This window comes from Benincasa hispida, chromosome 1 (assembly GCF_027475165.1).
Source record: "Benincasa hispida cultivar pf3 chromosome 1, pf3_genome.v1.1, whole genome shotgun sequence".
Lineage (NCBI taxonomy): Eukaryota > Viridiplantae > Streptophyta > Magnoliopsida > Cucurbitales > Cucurbitaceae > Benincasa > Benincasa hispida.
The window spans coordinates 65,945,614-65,961,716 of record NC_143478.1 but is presented as its reverse complement, the minus strand read 5'-3'; the positions used below and the strand labels follow the sequence as shown (position 1 = coordinate 65,961,716).

Here is a 16,103-nt window from a genome sequence, read left to right as displayed (position 1 = left end):
CTCATGGATCAATTTTCAATTTAAAAAGATTTTTTTGCATATCAATTACCATTAAACTAGTTGAGTTTAACTATTAGAAAATGATTTTGAACATCAGTTTGATATTCTCTATATTTTAGATTATGATTGGCAATATATGTGATAGGGAAATTCACTTACTTTTGTATTCTATATATACATATAAAGTTGGATTCCAAATTAACTCAATCCATTCAATTGAATTCCCATCACGTTGACCCAACTCAACAATTGAGTGCACTGTTTCATTATTTTTGTTTTGTTTTGTTTTGTTTTCTATTTTTATTTTAATGTTTTTTATTCTAGTTTTCCCCCTTTTCTCCTATCTTTCCCTATACTTTAATCAAAGAAAATAAGTACATGAAAATTCTTTTATTCAACTTCATTCTTCCATTCCAATATACATATATATTTTAATTAATAACAAAATTTTTGGATCAACAAATTATTTATAAGTCACTTTTTGAATTTTAAAATTCATCCACACCAGAAAAAGAGATGTCATACTAGACGTTCTAATAAATTCAGAGACAAAAATAGAATAACAAACAATAAATCAAGAATAAATACTTAGAGATTGGTGACCCAATTAGGTGATAAACCACCTACTTTGGGAACAAAGTGTCCATAAAAGATAATTCACTAATTTGTAAAAGTCAAGCATTCACAGCATTGTACTTATCTGTAAATAATGATTATTACAATAACAACACATGTAGAGCCTAACTTATTTAATCACTTAGGTTCCTCCAAATATGAGACTCCTTCCCACTCGAACTTAGACTCTCCCTAAATGTGAGAGTCTCTCTCATTATGAAGATATCTTTCTTCCTTCTTGTGAGTTGTGAACTTAGGCTCTCTCTAAGTTTGAAAATTCCTTCTCTATGAATAATGTCTTAGGATCTCCCTAATGTTGAGAGACTCTTCTCGATCAACTTTGCCTTAGGCTTCCCCTAAGATGAAATCAAACTTCGCAAGATTGAAACTTTCACAACAAAAACATTGAAAGAATAAGTCGCCACAAGCCAAGATTTTAATTCTTTCTTCTTCGAACACGTGTTGGGTTTATTTCACCTTTTTTCGTGAAAGCCAAATTAAGGCCCACTAGGGCAATATTAGCTTTTGCTTTAAAATCAAAACACAAGCAGCCCCCGATTTTTATTTGATTATGTACGCAAACCATGAGAGACCAAGAAAAATGGCAGTGAGATTATTTTAGAAAACTTCTTCCATACATCAGCATTTTCAAGCTGAAATTTTAACGACGTGTTCTTCACACGAGAGTCTTCAATCTAGATAGTAAAGATTTCGTATGAAGCTACCTTCAGTTAGATATCGTGGATAATTGATTACCACTTCAAGTGAGACGTTTTTAATTTTATTCTTCTCAATTTGTTGCCATTTGTTGCCAAGATTATTAATTTTGAGATATTTACTGTGTATGCCTCTAGTTGTGGCTAGGGAGAACTCGTTGTAACCCATTATTGATTTTAGTGAAGATTTTGACTTCAGTCCGTGGTTTTTTACTCCTCACATTGAGGGGTTTTTTCCACGTTAAAATTGATTGTGTCCTTACTTGATTATTATTGTTGTTGCTAGTTGATTAGTATTCTATTAGATTCACACAAAAGTGGGATAATTGATCCGAAAAATATAGTATTTATCCCAACAGCACAGACCATACAGAAAGTTGTCGGTCACTACTCAATAAATTATCTCACACAATAATACATGTGGCAACCCTAGCAAACATACTTCTTGGACTCAAATAGTACAATTGAAAGATGAAAAATATCCCTAAATAAATTCTACAAATTATCCAAAAGGAATGTCATTCAGAGAAAATAAAATGCATAATAATTGAAATAAGAAAAGAAATATTCTGTAGAGTAAACATCGTGTATAACAACCTCCGAGACATATTCTCACTAAAACATATTTTAAACAACTCCAAAAACAACCTAAGAAGAAAAATCCATAAACCTTAAACAATTATATAGCCAATAACACAAATTTAAAAACTTTCATATATCTTGTAGGTATGATGAAGAATATGAGCTAAATTACAAAGTTAGCCCCGTAAGCTTTAATAATTTAGTCTATTGATTATACATGCATATACATTTTCTTAATTTTATAGTGTAATTTTTTATTTCATGTTTATTGGACAAATATTGATAGATTTGACATGATATAGTAGACAAATGATAGGAGAAAAACTAGACAAAATAGATGAGCAAAATTTTAGCCAAAAAACAAAAGGCCAAAGACAATATTTGGGTTTTAGTGTCACACCCCCTCCCGAGCCATGTTACCCTTATCCAGAAGGAGATGTGAGGACGACAGGTACCAGCCTTTTGTGATATCTACTGCCCATTTGAATCTTTTTCTCTTTCTAAAATTTATGCCACGTATAACAAACAGTTGTTGACTTATTTTATTACAAACAACATAACTTTTATACAATCTCCAGACTTAACTCAATAGTTACAGACTCTTAGCTGCAACTGTTTACAACAACAACTTAAATTTGGAAGTGTGGCTGTGGTGTGGCAGATCTTGACCTTAGTAGCACCCTGGAACTCCTCTATTTCTCTACCGGAGAAGAAAAACATAGAGGAAAAGAATGAGCTTCAAGAAGCCCAGTGAGTGACTAAATTAAAACATAAATCTCATGCTTGAACTAGAAACTGGTATTTGAAAACTGAAACTGAAAACTAGCCAAGCAACATCCATGCATAAATTTAAAAAATAAAAAATGACTTTTTGAAGTCAATTCTCCCCTTTTGTACTTGAATCTACCAGCCATTCATCCTTAATAGACTGCCACAACACCCACTTAGTGGGTTGATTCTACTAAATCGACACAGTTGGCCTTCCTAAACAGTGCTTAAAGATGATCGCTCATGCAAAACTTGATACTCGATGGCATTTTACTTTGCACGATGGCATTTACTCGATGCCTAATCCCTTCCTTGCTCACGAATACTCGATGCACGATCCTTCCTCGATCACACATACTCGATGCTCGGCCACCATTTTCACGGCCAATACTTAACCAAAATTTCTTCTTGCTAGGCTAACATATAAACACCTGAGAGCCAAGTCTCCAATACTTAAGCATTTTTCCTTCTTCATTTTCTTATCATTTACCAATTTCCCTACAATTCCACATTAATTTAAATATTAAACCCCTCATTTTACTAATCTCAACAATAAACATATTTAAATAGGGAAAGTAGCGTTCGATTCGGATTTCACATTTAGAATTCGCCCCTAACAAGTATACAACCATACACTTCTCAAGGATGAACTCTAAAATCGAAACCATAAAAATCGAACCAAAAATTTTGTTTTTTTTTTCTAAAGCATTAGTTCAGTTCGGTATAAAATTATAAGAAATCCAATTTTTTTTATAAAGTATAGGAACTAAAGTTTTTTGTGGACTAAATTATTACAAATTTCAAAATGCTATATATATATATATATAGTAGGGATTGGAGATGACGACATATGTCTAATCACCATTTGTTAGAGTTGAAGGTTGGTCTCAATTGTTTAAGGTTTTAAAGTGATGTAGCCATTGGCAGTTGTCTCGGCGGTTGTTCTTATGATTCATTGTAACATCGGCCTTCTCGCTTGATTTCTTCTTTCCTTTTTTATGCGACTGCGTATATCTGTGGCTTTTGATTGTTTCCTTTTTTTGGTTGTTAGTTTTCTGAGTAGGTTTCTTTCCTTCTGCTGCTTTTCTATATAAAGGGTGTTTTGTTTTACTCTAGGGCTGCTGCTTTTGTGTCTTTACAATCCATAAGAGTGAAATTTGTTTGAATGGCCATTAGGTTTAATGCTCTCTACTCTACATACTACTGGAAGAGTTTTGGTTGATACAGTTCTTTTCAAGACAGCTGGTCTTGAGAATTGAATGTCGTAAAAGTTTCTTCAGTGTTTTCTAAGGCTTTTAACAAACTTAGGGGAGCCTAAGTTTGCATGTGAAGTGGATTTTACACCAAGGTGGAAAGGTTGTGACTTTGATGAACCCACACTCTCAGGGAGAGTCCAAAAGTACCTTGCTAATTTCCAACTTAGTGGGAGCCTAAGTTTTATCTTGAGAGGAGGTATTGCACTTAGGGGAGACTGAGTGTCAGTTTGAGAGTTAAATTGTTCAGGTCATTGTCTTTGTTATACTCTTATAGATAAGTACAACATTATAATAAGCTTAACTTCATATTAGTAAAAGAATCTTTCCACGAGCATTAAATTGGGTTAACAAACTTTGTTTACCTTCTTTTAAGTCATTTATTTTGTTTTCTGGTTGTTATTACAAGTGTGGATACTTTGTGTGTGACATCATTTAGTGAATGGTAGACTTTCTTATTCTTCACCATTAAATAAAAAAACTTAAGGTGATGGATTTGAATTTAATAGTAATATATATCAATTTCACTCCAACATTTCCTTCCACTTGTGGTTCTTGAAATTTTGTTAGAGAGCTTAAGAGATGAAATTCAATATTAACTAGAAAGAAAATGACTTTTTTGTGTAGGTGGAAAGTTAATACTCTAGCTAACAACGTCATACATCATTGACGAAAACACTATAAGTTGTTTAACTAAAAGAAATATAATAATCGAGTAAGTGGCATCTCCAAATATAAAATTTTGAGTGGTTTATATATGTGCTTAAATTATTGTAAAAACACACATTCCCTGCGTCAAGGCCAGGCTTTTTCATGCAATTAACCTTCATAATCTCCCCATAACCTCGCATCTGACTAGCCGGAACCTCACCGAGCTGTGTCACTGACACACAGCTCTCTCAACAACCTTAGTTCCCCCAAACACTTCAAATCATGTCGGTCGCTAACGCCGACACGTCTCCGACCATGTCGGACGACGTCTCAACGATCGAGAAGAGCAGCCCTGCAGACAGGGCTCAGTGGGTGGCAAACCCACCGGAGCCACCGGGGATATGGCGAGAGCTAATCGACTCGCTTCGCGACACCATATTTCCCGATCCTACCAAGCTTTTGTCCCTCAAGAACAAGACTAGAACTGCAGTGGTTGGAAGCCTATTGCAGGGTGTCTTCCCTATCCTCTGCTGGGGGCAGAGCTACAATCTTAGCAAGTTCAAGAATGATATCTTGGCTGGTTTGACTCTGGCTAGCCTCTGCATTCCTCAGGTAAATTAAATTATGATCCTACTGAGTTTAATTTAATTACAAAATAATAATCAAAGTTGTTAATCGGTGATGCAGAGTATTGGATATGCAAATCTGGCGAAGCTTGATCCTCAATATGGGCTCTGTAAGTGCTGTAACTAATGAATTAATTAGATGAAAGTTTTGATTTGTGTTTAATTAATTAAGAACAAAGAGGTTAATTCTGTGGGCAGATACAAGCATTGTGCCACCGTTGATTTATGCAGTATTGGGAAGTTCGAGGGAAATAGCGATCGGACCGGTGGCCATAGTATCTCTGCTTTTGCCGGCCATGATTCAGAAAATTCAAGATCCCGCCGGCGACCCTCTTGCCTATAGAAACCTTGTCTTCACCGTTACTTTCTTCGCCGGAATCTTTCAGGCCGTCTTTGGATTCTTTCGGTCTCTTTCTTTCTCCTCCTCCTCCTCCTCCTCCAATTGTTCCTCGCCTTTGAGTTTCATAACTTGTTTTTTCTTTAATTTTTTTTTACTTTTTCTTTCATCTTTTCGCCCAAATCTACGAAAACCCTACTTTTTACCCTCCACCTCCAAACCTACAAAATACTTCTTTTTTTAAAAGTTGAATAGTAATAGCAATCTGCGCGAAGGAGGAATTCAAACCTCAAACTTTTAGGTCGACTATATATTTTTATGTTAATTGAGTTTGCAGATTTAGATTAAAAAAAAAAACTTTATAGTTAAACTCTATGATTATCGAAATTAGATTTTGATAGTAACTAATGATTTTTTTTAAATACAATTGAAAGGTATGGGAATTCGAACTCCAGATCTTGTGATTATTCATACATGTATGCCTATTAAATTATGCTATATTTGAAAATTAATAATTTCTTCAATTTGATTAAAATATTATTTTATAGTTCATATACTTTGTGCAATTATATTTTATTTTAATTTTTGCACTTTGAAATTTAGTCTAAAAAAACTAACATGTATTTAATTTAAAGCTTGATTGAAAGCAATATTAAATTAAAATTTAGACATATTTAATTTGTATGTATAGAGACTAAGATAGAATGGATACTAAATTATATAAACCAAATAGTATTTAAATTTTTAAGATTTGGGAAGATGGTTAAGATTTTAAGCACATAGTTCTAAAAGAATACTTAAACTATAATTTGGAGAAAGTGATAATTTATTCCATATGTTTTAAAAATTAGAATCAAATTTTTTAGTTTAAACCAAAAGATAATGCTATATTATAATAAAATATATTTCAGGCTGGGATTTTTGGTGGATTTTCTGTCACATGCTGCCATAATTGGGTTCATGGGTGGAGCTGCCATTGTAATTGGGCTTCAACAGCTCAAAGGATTGCTTGGCATCACTCACTTCACTAACAAAACTGATATTCTCTCTGTTATGGGAGCTGTGTTTGGATCATTCCATCATCATAATGATGTAATATAATTAAATTCATATTAAACTCAACTTTAATCTCATTTTACTTCAAATTAATTTTATTTAGTCTCATGTCCTTCTCTTAATTAATTTTTCAGCAATGGAATCCCTTGAACTTCATCATTGGCTCTTCATTCCTTTCCTTCATCCTCATCACCAAATTATTGGTAAGTTTTCCTCAACCTTATATCATTTCATTAATTTATTTCTATAATTAGTTGTCTTACTTTTTATCTTTTATGACTAATTGGTAACTTTTGAAAAATTAGTTGATATATTAAATATAAATTTATATTTCAAATTTAATAAACGCTAAACTTTTTATGTCTAGTAATAAAATATGTAAGTTTAGGAAAGTAAATTTGTAATTTAACTTTGCTTTTTTCATTTTTTATTTAAGGTTTTGTTTTTTTGTTTTGGACTTGTTTATTATCTTTAAGAGGGCGTTTAGGGCGCTAAGTAGGTTATAATAGTTTGTGGTAATAGTTTGTGGTTTATAATTGTCTATGTTTGGGGTGAAGGCTATTTTAGTCTTAAAAAAATAGTAAACATTACTGAAAAATTAGGTGAGAAGATGAGCGTAAAATAGTAAATAATGTGGAAATAGTAAATACGACATCAAATAGGGTTTTGAAATAGTAATTACTATAATTAATTATATGTTATAAATAGTTGTAAACACATTTATTATAAGTGGTGTCTCTATTGAGTTATAATAATCCACTCCTCCAACTTTAAGTTAGGGGTCATACGCCCCTAATAATTATGAAGTAGATGAGTAAGAAGTTATTGTGTTATGATGCATCGTTAATAGTCAAACAACGGGAAAAATATTTTAAAAATTAAAATTAAAAAAAAAACACTTGAGAGTCAACTTTTCTTTTCTTTTTCTTTTTTTTTTAAGTGGATAAATTATGTTTTTATTTTGATTTTAAGTTGTGATTTAATTAATTGGTGGGTTTTGCTGTCGTAAAGCAATAAAGAAAAAGAAAAAGTTATGACACGCACCATAAAAGTAAATGATGAACATGAACATGAACCTACCCAGTTTTATGGGAAAAATTCTAAGATCATCCTATTTTCATAACAATTTTTGTCATTAGTTTTCATAATATTTTAGCATTAGGATTGTTTTTATTCACTATTTTCTTTTCTTTTCTTTTCTTTTTTTACTTCCCCAAAAGCTGGATGGGGATAATGTAATTTTTTTACTTCTAAAACTAACCTTAAGGATGGATATATATTTCACTAGTTGAATTATATTAAAGTTTATATATTCTTAAAAATTTCAATATTAATCTCTATACTTTCATAAAACGTCAATGACACTATTTTTATATGCCAATAAACTAACATTTACTATTTAGATGAATGTGTTAAGTTGGCTATGTGGTCTAAGGCTCAGTTTAAAACAGAAGAAAAGAGGTGGTTTGTTTGAGTATGTGAAATACTTTTAAATAATGGAAACTAAATTGAAGTAAATTAAAACTTTCAGAATCACAAGGATTAAATTGAAATTATGTCAAAACTATATAAACTAAATTTATAATTTAATCTAACAAAAAAAAATGCAATTTAACCGAAAGAAATTTTAAAAAGGCAAAAAAGAGGTTTATAGTTATACATAAACTTTTTTTTTTCTTTTTCTTTTCTAATTTGACTTTAGTTCTTCGAAAACATAATAATGATAATAAAAGTTTGCAATATATATATATATATATAGTATGAAATTATGTATACAGTTCATCCCCACCCGAAGGCGATTTCTAATGTGTTGAATAGTTAAAGGCATTAATATACTATTTTTGGTTAAATTATAAGTTTAGTCCTAAAATTTTAGATTTTTGTCTTAACTTTTAAACTTGTGATGAATTAATTTTAAAAGTTCTAAATATAGTAAGATTTACCAAACATAAAATTAAGCACAAATTCAAAAAACTAGAAGAGGAAACATAAGAAAACTATATTAATTAGGCCTTTTGGTAACTATTTCGATTTTTTATTTTTGGTTTTTTGGAAATGAAGTCTATTTCTTTCTTATTTTTTATAATGATTTATATCTTTATTCTTAATTAAATTTCAAAAAATAATAATAATAAAATCAAATAGTTATGGAATGAACGTAGATAATTTCCACATTAGTTTGTGTATATGTCCAATAATATTAGATAGAAAGAAAACTGGTTTGCAGGGGAAGAAGTACAAGAAAGTATTCTGGTTAGCAGCCATGGCCCCACTGTTATGTGTAATCCTATCAACGCTTTTGGTGTTCCTCACAAGAGCTGACCAGCACGGCGTCAAGATCGTAAAACGAGTCCCCGCCGGCCTCAACCCCATCTCCGCTCAACACATCCAAATCCACACCCCTCACATCTCCCAAATCCTTAATGCCGCTCTCATCATCGCCGTCATAGCCCTCACGGTTCGATCCTTTAATAATATATAATTTCTTACACGCTTATACTTATGAAACAGATGATATATTTCAAAGTAATTATAAAATGATTAAAATCACTTTTGTGATTTCAGGAAGCTATTGCTGTGGGGAGATCATTGGCATCCATGAAAGGATACAACATTGATGGGAACAGAGAAATGGTGGCATTAGGCTTCATGAACCTAGCCGGATCTCTCACTTCTTGCTACGCAGCGACAGGTTCTTTGTCACGGTCCGCGGTTAATTTCAGTGCAGGGTGCGAGACGGCAGTGTCGAACGCGGTCATGGCGGTGACGGTGATGATATCATTGGAGATGTTCACCAAGCTCCTCTACTACACTCCCAATGCGATTCTAGCTTCCATTATTCTCTCTGCACTTCCAGGCCTCATTGATATTCACCAAGCTTATAATATATGGAAGATCGACAAGCTCGACTTCTTGGCTTGTCTTGCAGCTTTTCTTGGGGTTCTCTTTCTCTCCGTCGAATTCGGCCTCATCCTTTCGGTAAATCTCTCTACTTATTTTCATTTACTACTTCGGTATTGCCTGAGCACACATATCTTTATACAGCTTAAATTTTTCATGTGAAAAAAAAAATTAAGAAAATAAAATGTTTTTATTGTTTTTAGTAGGTAACAAAAATGGGATATATTGGATTGTATAGCCCACCTAATCATTGTCAAATAATAATAATAATAATAATAATAATTAGATGTTGATTAAAAATTTTCTAGAGCGCAACTAATCATTGTGCTAAATACTTTTTTTAATAATTATAACTCCATTCTAATAACTACTTACTCCCAGCAACTTCTCACTATTGACATGAATTTATACTATCAACTTAAAATTTTTAAACTTTTATGACCTTAGATATAAATTTATAAACTTTTAATTTTTGTGTCTAATGTATATATGCCTAAAACTTTTTATTCTATGTCTGATAGAGTTTCTAAATTCTAACATATTTGAGATTTTTAAAAAGTTAATTCATCCGTTAGATATAAATTTGTGTATTAGAATGTCTAATGAAATATTTGAAAGAATTTTTAAATAATAATAATTAATTAAGTTTCACTATTAAAATTCATTTTAAATTTTCCCAACATAATTATTAATTATTTTAAATTAAGAGATCAAAGTTTAAGGATTAAATTATAAGTATTTGATAGGTCTTTTACTTAATTTGATTTTTTTTTAAAGCTCACAAATCTCTTTAGGCACAAATTTTATAAACTTTGAGATTCTATAATTAAAAAAAAAAATAAGACCTCTAAATTAATTTTTTTTAGTTTGTATCAAAAAGATTTTTGTACTTTGGAAAGTGTTTTAAAGTTTGAAATTTTGAGGATCTATTTGATTTTTTTTAAGGTGGAATCAAATAGATAGAAACATAAAAATTTAGGCTCCTTTAGTAATCATTTTTTTTTTTTTTTAAAATTAAGTCTATTTGATCCACATTTCTTACAATACTTTACATTTTTCTTAAGTACAATAGTTAAATTCTTAGTCAAATTCTAAAAATACAGACAATTTTTTGAAAAAAAAAAAAATTTGTCCTTAAAATTTGACTTATTTTTTAAATCATTAGTAAAAGGTAGATAATAAAAGAATAAATTTGAAAGTGGAAGTAGTATCTATAGACTTAATTTAAAAAAATAAAAAACAAAATAATTACCGAAGCGTTAGAAACTAAGCCAACCCAAATCAAAAAATGGAGTGATTTTTCTGATAATTTAATACAAATATAAATAAATTCCATTTGAATTTATTAGAATTAAAACATCGTGCATCACATTAATTAGAAGAAAAAAGAATTAAGTGGTGCATTTGACTGGTTGAAGATTAGGTCATCATATATCAATTATTTTTTTTAACCTTTCTTTTACTAAAGATTAAAGAAGAAGAATAAGCTTTTTTTAGAGGCAGAAAGAAAAATAAAATAAATTAATAAAAATGTATCAATTAATTAAGGTATAATTATTTATTTTTTTATTTTTTATTTTTTATTTTTAAAAAAATTAAGACTATAAATATTACTTCAATCTTGAAATTTCTTCTTTTATTATCTACATTTTATCAATATTTTTAAAAACCAAGTCATATTTTGAAAATTAAAAAAAAAAATTTAAAAACTTATTTTTGTTTTTAGAATTTAGCTAAGAATTCAATTCTTGTATTTAAGAAAGATGTAAATCATTGTGAGAAATAATGATAAAATATGCTTAATTTTCAAAAACCAAAAATAAAAATGGTCCATTTGAAAACCATTTTTTTTTAACATTAATCTTATAGCTACTTTCACCTCCAAATTTCTTCATTTTCGCTCTACTTTTCACCAATTTTTTTAAAAACCAAGCCAAAATTTTAAAAAAAAAAAAAAAAAAAAAAAAAGGTAGCTTTTAAAAAGTTGCTTTTTGTTTTTAAAATTTGGTTAAGAATTCAATCAGTATACAAATGAAATATGCAAATTATTGTAGGAAATAAAAATAACTTAATTTTCAAAAACTTTAACTAAAAACAAAAAAAAAAACGAATTGATTATGAAACGAGGCCGAAATAATTATCGATAGGCCAAAATTATTGTTAAATATTCTATCGTAAAGTTGTGAGTTTGACTTTAAAATAGTGAGTTGCCCACGTCACGCTTCATCACAACATATATGGTTGTCGTGCTGAGTGGCAACATTTTCGTAGATTTTAGATCCAACTATGTATAAACTTTGTCTTTGATTTCCGAGTTATATATTTGTTTTAATAACTTAATAAAGTTTTCAATTGTTTTTAAAACATAAGTTTGGATTATGCTTCTCTTTAATACAAGACATTAACAAAATTAAAACGAATTGGTGATGTGATAGCTTCATTAGTTTACCTAATTATTTATCTTATTATATATCACTATAATTTTTTCAAACTAATTTAATTGGCATGCTCAATACTATACATAATTTACTCAGATACCGTAAAAATCTAGTGATGTAACTAGCAATTTTTCCAAATTCATAAATTAAATATACAACCTTAAACTCACATTTATAATTTTAGCTTTTAAAAGTTATTCTGCGTAATCAATTTTTAAAAAAATAAAAAATAAAAAATACTCATACACCAAAAAGAACAAAAAAACAAACAAACAAAATGAAGAATTTTTTATTTTATATTTTTATTAAATTATATACTCATAACTTTATTTATGAAGTGTTTTTATAATTTTAGTCCAATCTTAAGTCCATTCATTTACTCCACGTTTTGGAATTATTTAGTTTTTTTAAAAAAATAAAATAATTAAAACTATCTCCTCTCATTTGCTTGCCATGATATGTGTCAATCTTAAGTAGAAAATTTAAATTCTTAGTCAAATTCTAAAAAGAAAAATAAGTTTTTAAAAACTATTTTTTATAGTTTTCAAATTTTGACTTGGTTTTTTAAAATATGGATACAAAATATATATCAAACCAAAAAATTTAGAGGCGGAAGAGGTATTTATTGACTTAATTTTCGAAAATTAAAAATCCAAAACAAATTGATTAAAAAAACGGAGCCTTAGTTTTTTTATTTTTAATTTTGAAAATAAAGCTTATAAACATTTTTTCCTACTTATGAATTTTTTGTTTTAATTTATTATCTACTTTTTCTAGTGTTATAAAAAGCCAAGCTAATTTTTGAAAACTTATATTTAAAAAAAATTAGCTTAAAAATCAAATGTTTAGTTAAGAAAAAAAGGAACCTAGTTAAAAAAAGGGTAAAAAAAACACGTATAATTTTTAAAAACTAGAACTAAAATTATGGTTATTACTTTACTTCTTTAAGCAAATATTATGAAATATTATATAAATATTAAAAAAAATAAAAATCTTGGCTTTTTGTTAGTGATGAATTGACATTGTAATTGAAAAAATTGTAACCTAAAAAATATTGTATGCAGTTAGTGATATCATTTGCAAAGATAATACTAATCTCAATCAAACCTGGGACTGAGATTTTGGGAAAACTCCCTGGAACTGATATCTTTTGTGATATTCATCAATATCCAATGGCTCTCAACACTCCTGAAGTCCTCATCATCCGTGTTAAATCTGGCTTACTTTGCTTTGCAAATGCCAACTTCGTCAAAGATAGGTAAAAACCACTCAATTCCATTACTACTTTTCTACACATAATTACTCGTAAAGGTCACCACAATATAGCTGACAGTTTTACTTCGTTGAATATGAAAAATATTAAGAATATTGTGACGTTAATTAGATGTGAAATTCGAATGTCTATATACTTTAGTAAAAATATCATTAGATGTGAATTCGAACAATCTAGCCTCATTATCGAAATATCAATCAACTTTATATTCAAAATCTGTGTTTATTTGTGTTTTAGGATTATGAGGTTCATCAACAGCCAAGATGCATCAGGAAAGGGAATCACTCATTTCTTAGTCATTGATCTCTCCAGTTAGTTTCATTTCTTTTTCTTTTTTAGTATAAGATATCAAATATATTTTCATATGGTTAATTACTAATTTACTTATATAGTTATTTTCTTTCTATGTAGATTTAATGAACATTGACACTTCAGCAATTGCTTCTCTTGAAGAACTGCATAATAGTTTGGCAGCCAGTGGAATAGAGGTAGTTATCTCTTTTTCAAAAAGCACTTCTATTCCTTCACATACTCGAGTTTTAGGATGTGTTTGATTTAATTTTTCAAGTATTTAATTTTAAAAATAATTCATTTTGAGAAAAGTTGAAGTGTTTAGCAATCAACACTTTCAAAATGTATTTTAAATTATTTTTATCAAAAGAGTTTAAACAAAAATTACTTTTTTAAAAAAATATAAAAAATATATATATTAGTCAATCCAAACAAGTCTTTGATGACTCGAATTTAGTCCTTATGTTTTAATATTTTAATATTTTTTTAATGAAAAACTTACGAAAAATAGATACTCATTACATAAGTGACCTAAAAAAAGAAGAAAATATTTAATTCCTCCTCACATTGAAAAACAATAACATAAACTAATTTTTCCTTTCTTGTTATTTTTTTTTTCAATTCACAGTTAGAGTTTGACAGAGTTTAAATTGTTTTCAAATATAACAAAATGAACTAAAATATTTACATAATATAGCAAAATTTTACTGTCTATCTATGATCAACTGCGATAGACTGTGATAGACTACTATCTACGTCTATCTGTGTTATCTCTATTTATCTGTGTCATGATAGATACAGATAGCAGTCTATCATGATCTATCACAGTCTATTGTAAATAGACTGTGATAATTTGCTATATTTATAAATATTTTTAGTAATTTTGTTATTTAAGATAATTTTTCTAATTTTAACCGATGTGAAATATATAATTGAAAAAGTATACAAAATAAGAATTAAACTTGAAAAAAGAATAATAATAATAATTAAATATTAAGTGCTAATTAAAAAACTTTAGCATGAAACTTCAAAGAATTTTTTTTTTTTCCTTTCTTGAATTTTAGATATGCCATGTTTTCAATATAGGAAAATGAGTAGACATTTGATAGACAATGATATTTTGCTATATATGAAAATATTCACAAGAATTTACAATTTAAAACAATTACCTAGAACCAATCAAAATTATATAATAACAAATTTAAGTAGTTTTGGTTTTGTATCATTGTTACAACTTAAACTTGTTTACTCTACAGTTGGTCATTGCAAATCCAAAATGGGAAGTGATTCACAAGCTGAAGGTAGCAAATTTTGTTGCCAAACTGAAAGGGAGGGTGTTCTTGAGTGTTGGAGAAGCTGTGGATGCATGTCTTTCAGCTAAAATGGAAGCCATCTAAAGCACCAAAAATCAAACTAAATTTATTAAAATAATAAACTTTTCTCATTACCAAACCAAAATGTAATAAATTATGCAATTTTACCTATGTTTTGTTTTGTCTATCTTTCTTTATTTTAATGTGTGGATTATAAATATTGGCCATGTGCTGCTTCTCTCTATGGGACCAAACAAACATATTATAGGTTCTCACCAATTGAACCCAATTGGTTTTCCTTTAATGTGGTACTGAAATAATGTGTTTGTAAAATATGTATAATAATATAACTATTATAATGGGGGAAAGTCCCATGTCTGCCTTGTTGCTTTTTAACTTGCATTGCTTAGTAATTTGATCTCTTTAAAGTATACCCAAATTTACTTATTAATTGATCAACTAAGCTTCATTCACCATTGCTCTTAATTCTAATTGGGAACTTATGATTTCGATGCAAATAGCTTCGAAAGTTTATTAGTATTATTGAGCTCGTTGAGGTTGTTGCTCTCTTAGACGAAAATATTATAGATGAGGAAGCAATGATTTATCCTTTCTGGGTTGAAACAAATTGGATGGTTTTCTAGAATTTACTTACTCGAGGTTTTTGCTCTCCTAAACGAAGTATAATAGTTGAGAAACTAGGGTTTGTCCTTTCTAGATTGAAATAGATTCAATGGTTCTCTAGAATTTACTTCAAGATCGGAACAAATGTTGTGAAATCTATTGTCTATTTGTCCTTTTATTCATATGACTGCTTTACCATGAATTTGATTAGGGGTGTTTTAGCTATGATATATGCTTTCCCAAATTGTTCATTCAAGCTTTGTTCTCACAACCATTTATGGTATTGCCCACTTTAGAATTATGTTTGTATAATTTTGCTTTTGACTTTACTCATAAAGTTGTACCAATATTTTTTGGACGATATTTATATGCGTTGATATGAACTCTATATATACCACAAACTTTTTTCACTTCTAACTAATGTAAAACTATGCTTGTATTTCCAACAATATTATCTCAATTATTTATTTACAATTCTAACGATACTCAATCACACAAGATATGTAGTCATCCTCTAAAAATATGTTAGATTCTAAGTATAGTATCTAAATTTTTTGCTTGTGTCTAGTTGATATCTAAACTTTAAGATGTGTCTATGAATTTTAAACTTTTAACTATGTCCAATTGATCTTTGAACTTTTAAAAATGTCTAATAGTTT

General features: G+C 29.0%; 1 protein-coding gene across 1 annotated transcript; it reads left to right on the top strand.

Moving 5' to 3' along the window:
- The first annotated feature begins 4,557 nt into the window (after positions 1-4,557).
- LOC120071174 (low affinity sulfate transporter 3-like) lies at positions 4,558-15,188 on the top strand. Its single transcript, XM_039023283.2, has 11 exons — positions 4,558-5,197; positions 5,273-5,321; positions 5,410-5,617; positions 6,460-6,640; positions 6,739-6,807; positions 8,832-9,062; positions 9,170-9,583; positions 13,008-13,201; positions 13,454-13,527; positions 13,628-13,704; positions 14,764-15,188. The coding sequence occupies exons 1-11, from the start codon at positions 4,868-4,870 to the stop codon at positions 14,902-14,904; spliced, it is 1,968 nt and encodes a 655-aa protein (XP_038879211.1). The 5' UTR covers positions 4,558-4,867; the 3' UTR covers positions 14,905-15,188.
- The last annotated feature ends 915 nt before the right edge of the window (positions 15,189-16,103 follow it).

Excerpts from the sequence above, each read along its gene's own strand:
- LOC120071174 (XM_039023283.2), top strand. The coding sequence starts at position 4,868 with ATGTCGGTCGCTAACGCCGACACGTCTCCGACCATGTCGGACGACGTC. Across the intron at positions 5,198-5,272 it reads CTAGCCTCTGCATTCCTCAG|AGTATTGGATATGCAAATCT; the intron begins GTAAATTAAATT and ends TCGGTGATGCAG. Across the intron at positions 6,808-8,831 it reads TCCTCATCACCAAATTATTG|GGGAAGAAGTACAAGAAAGT; the intron begins GTAAGTTTTCCT and ends ACTGGTTTGCAG.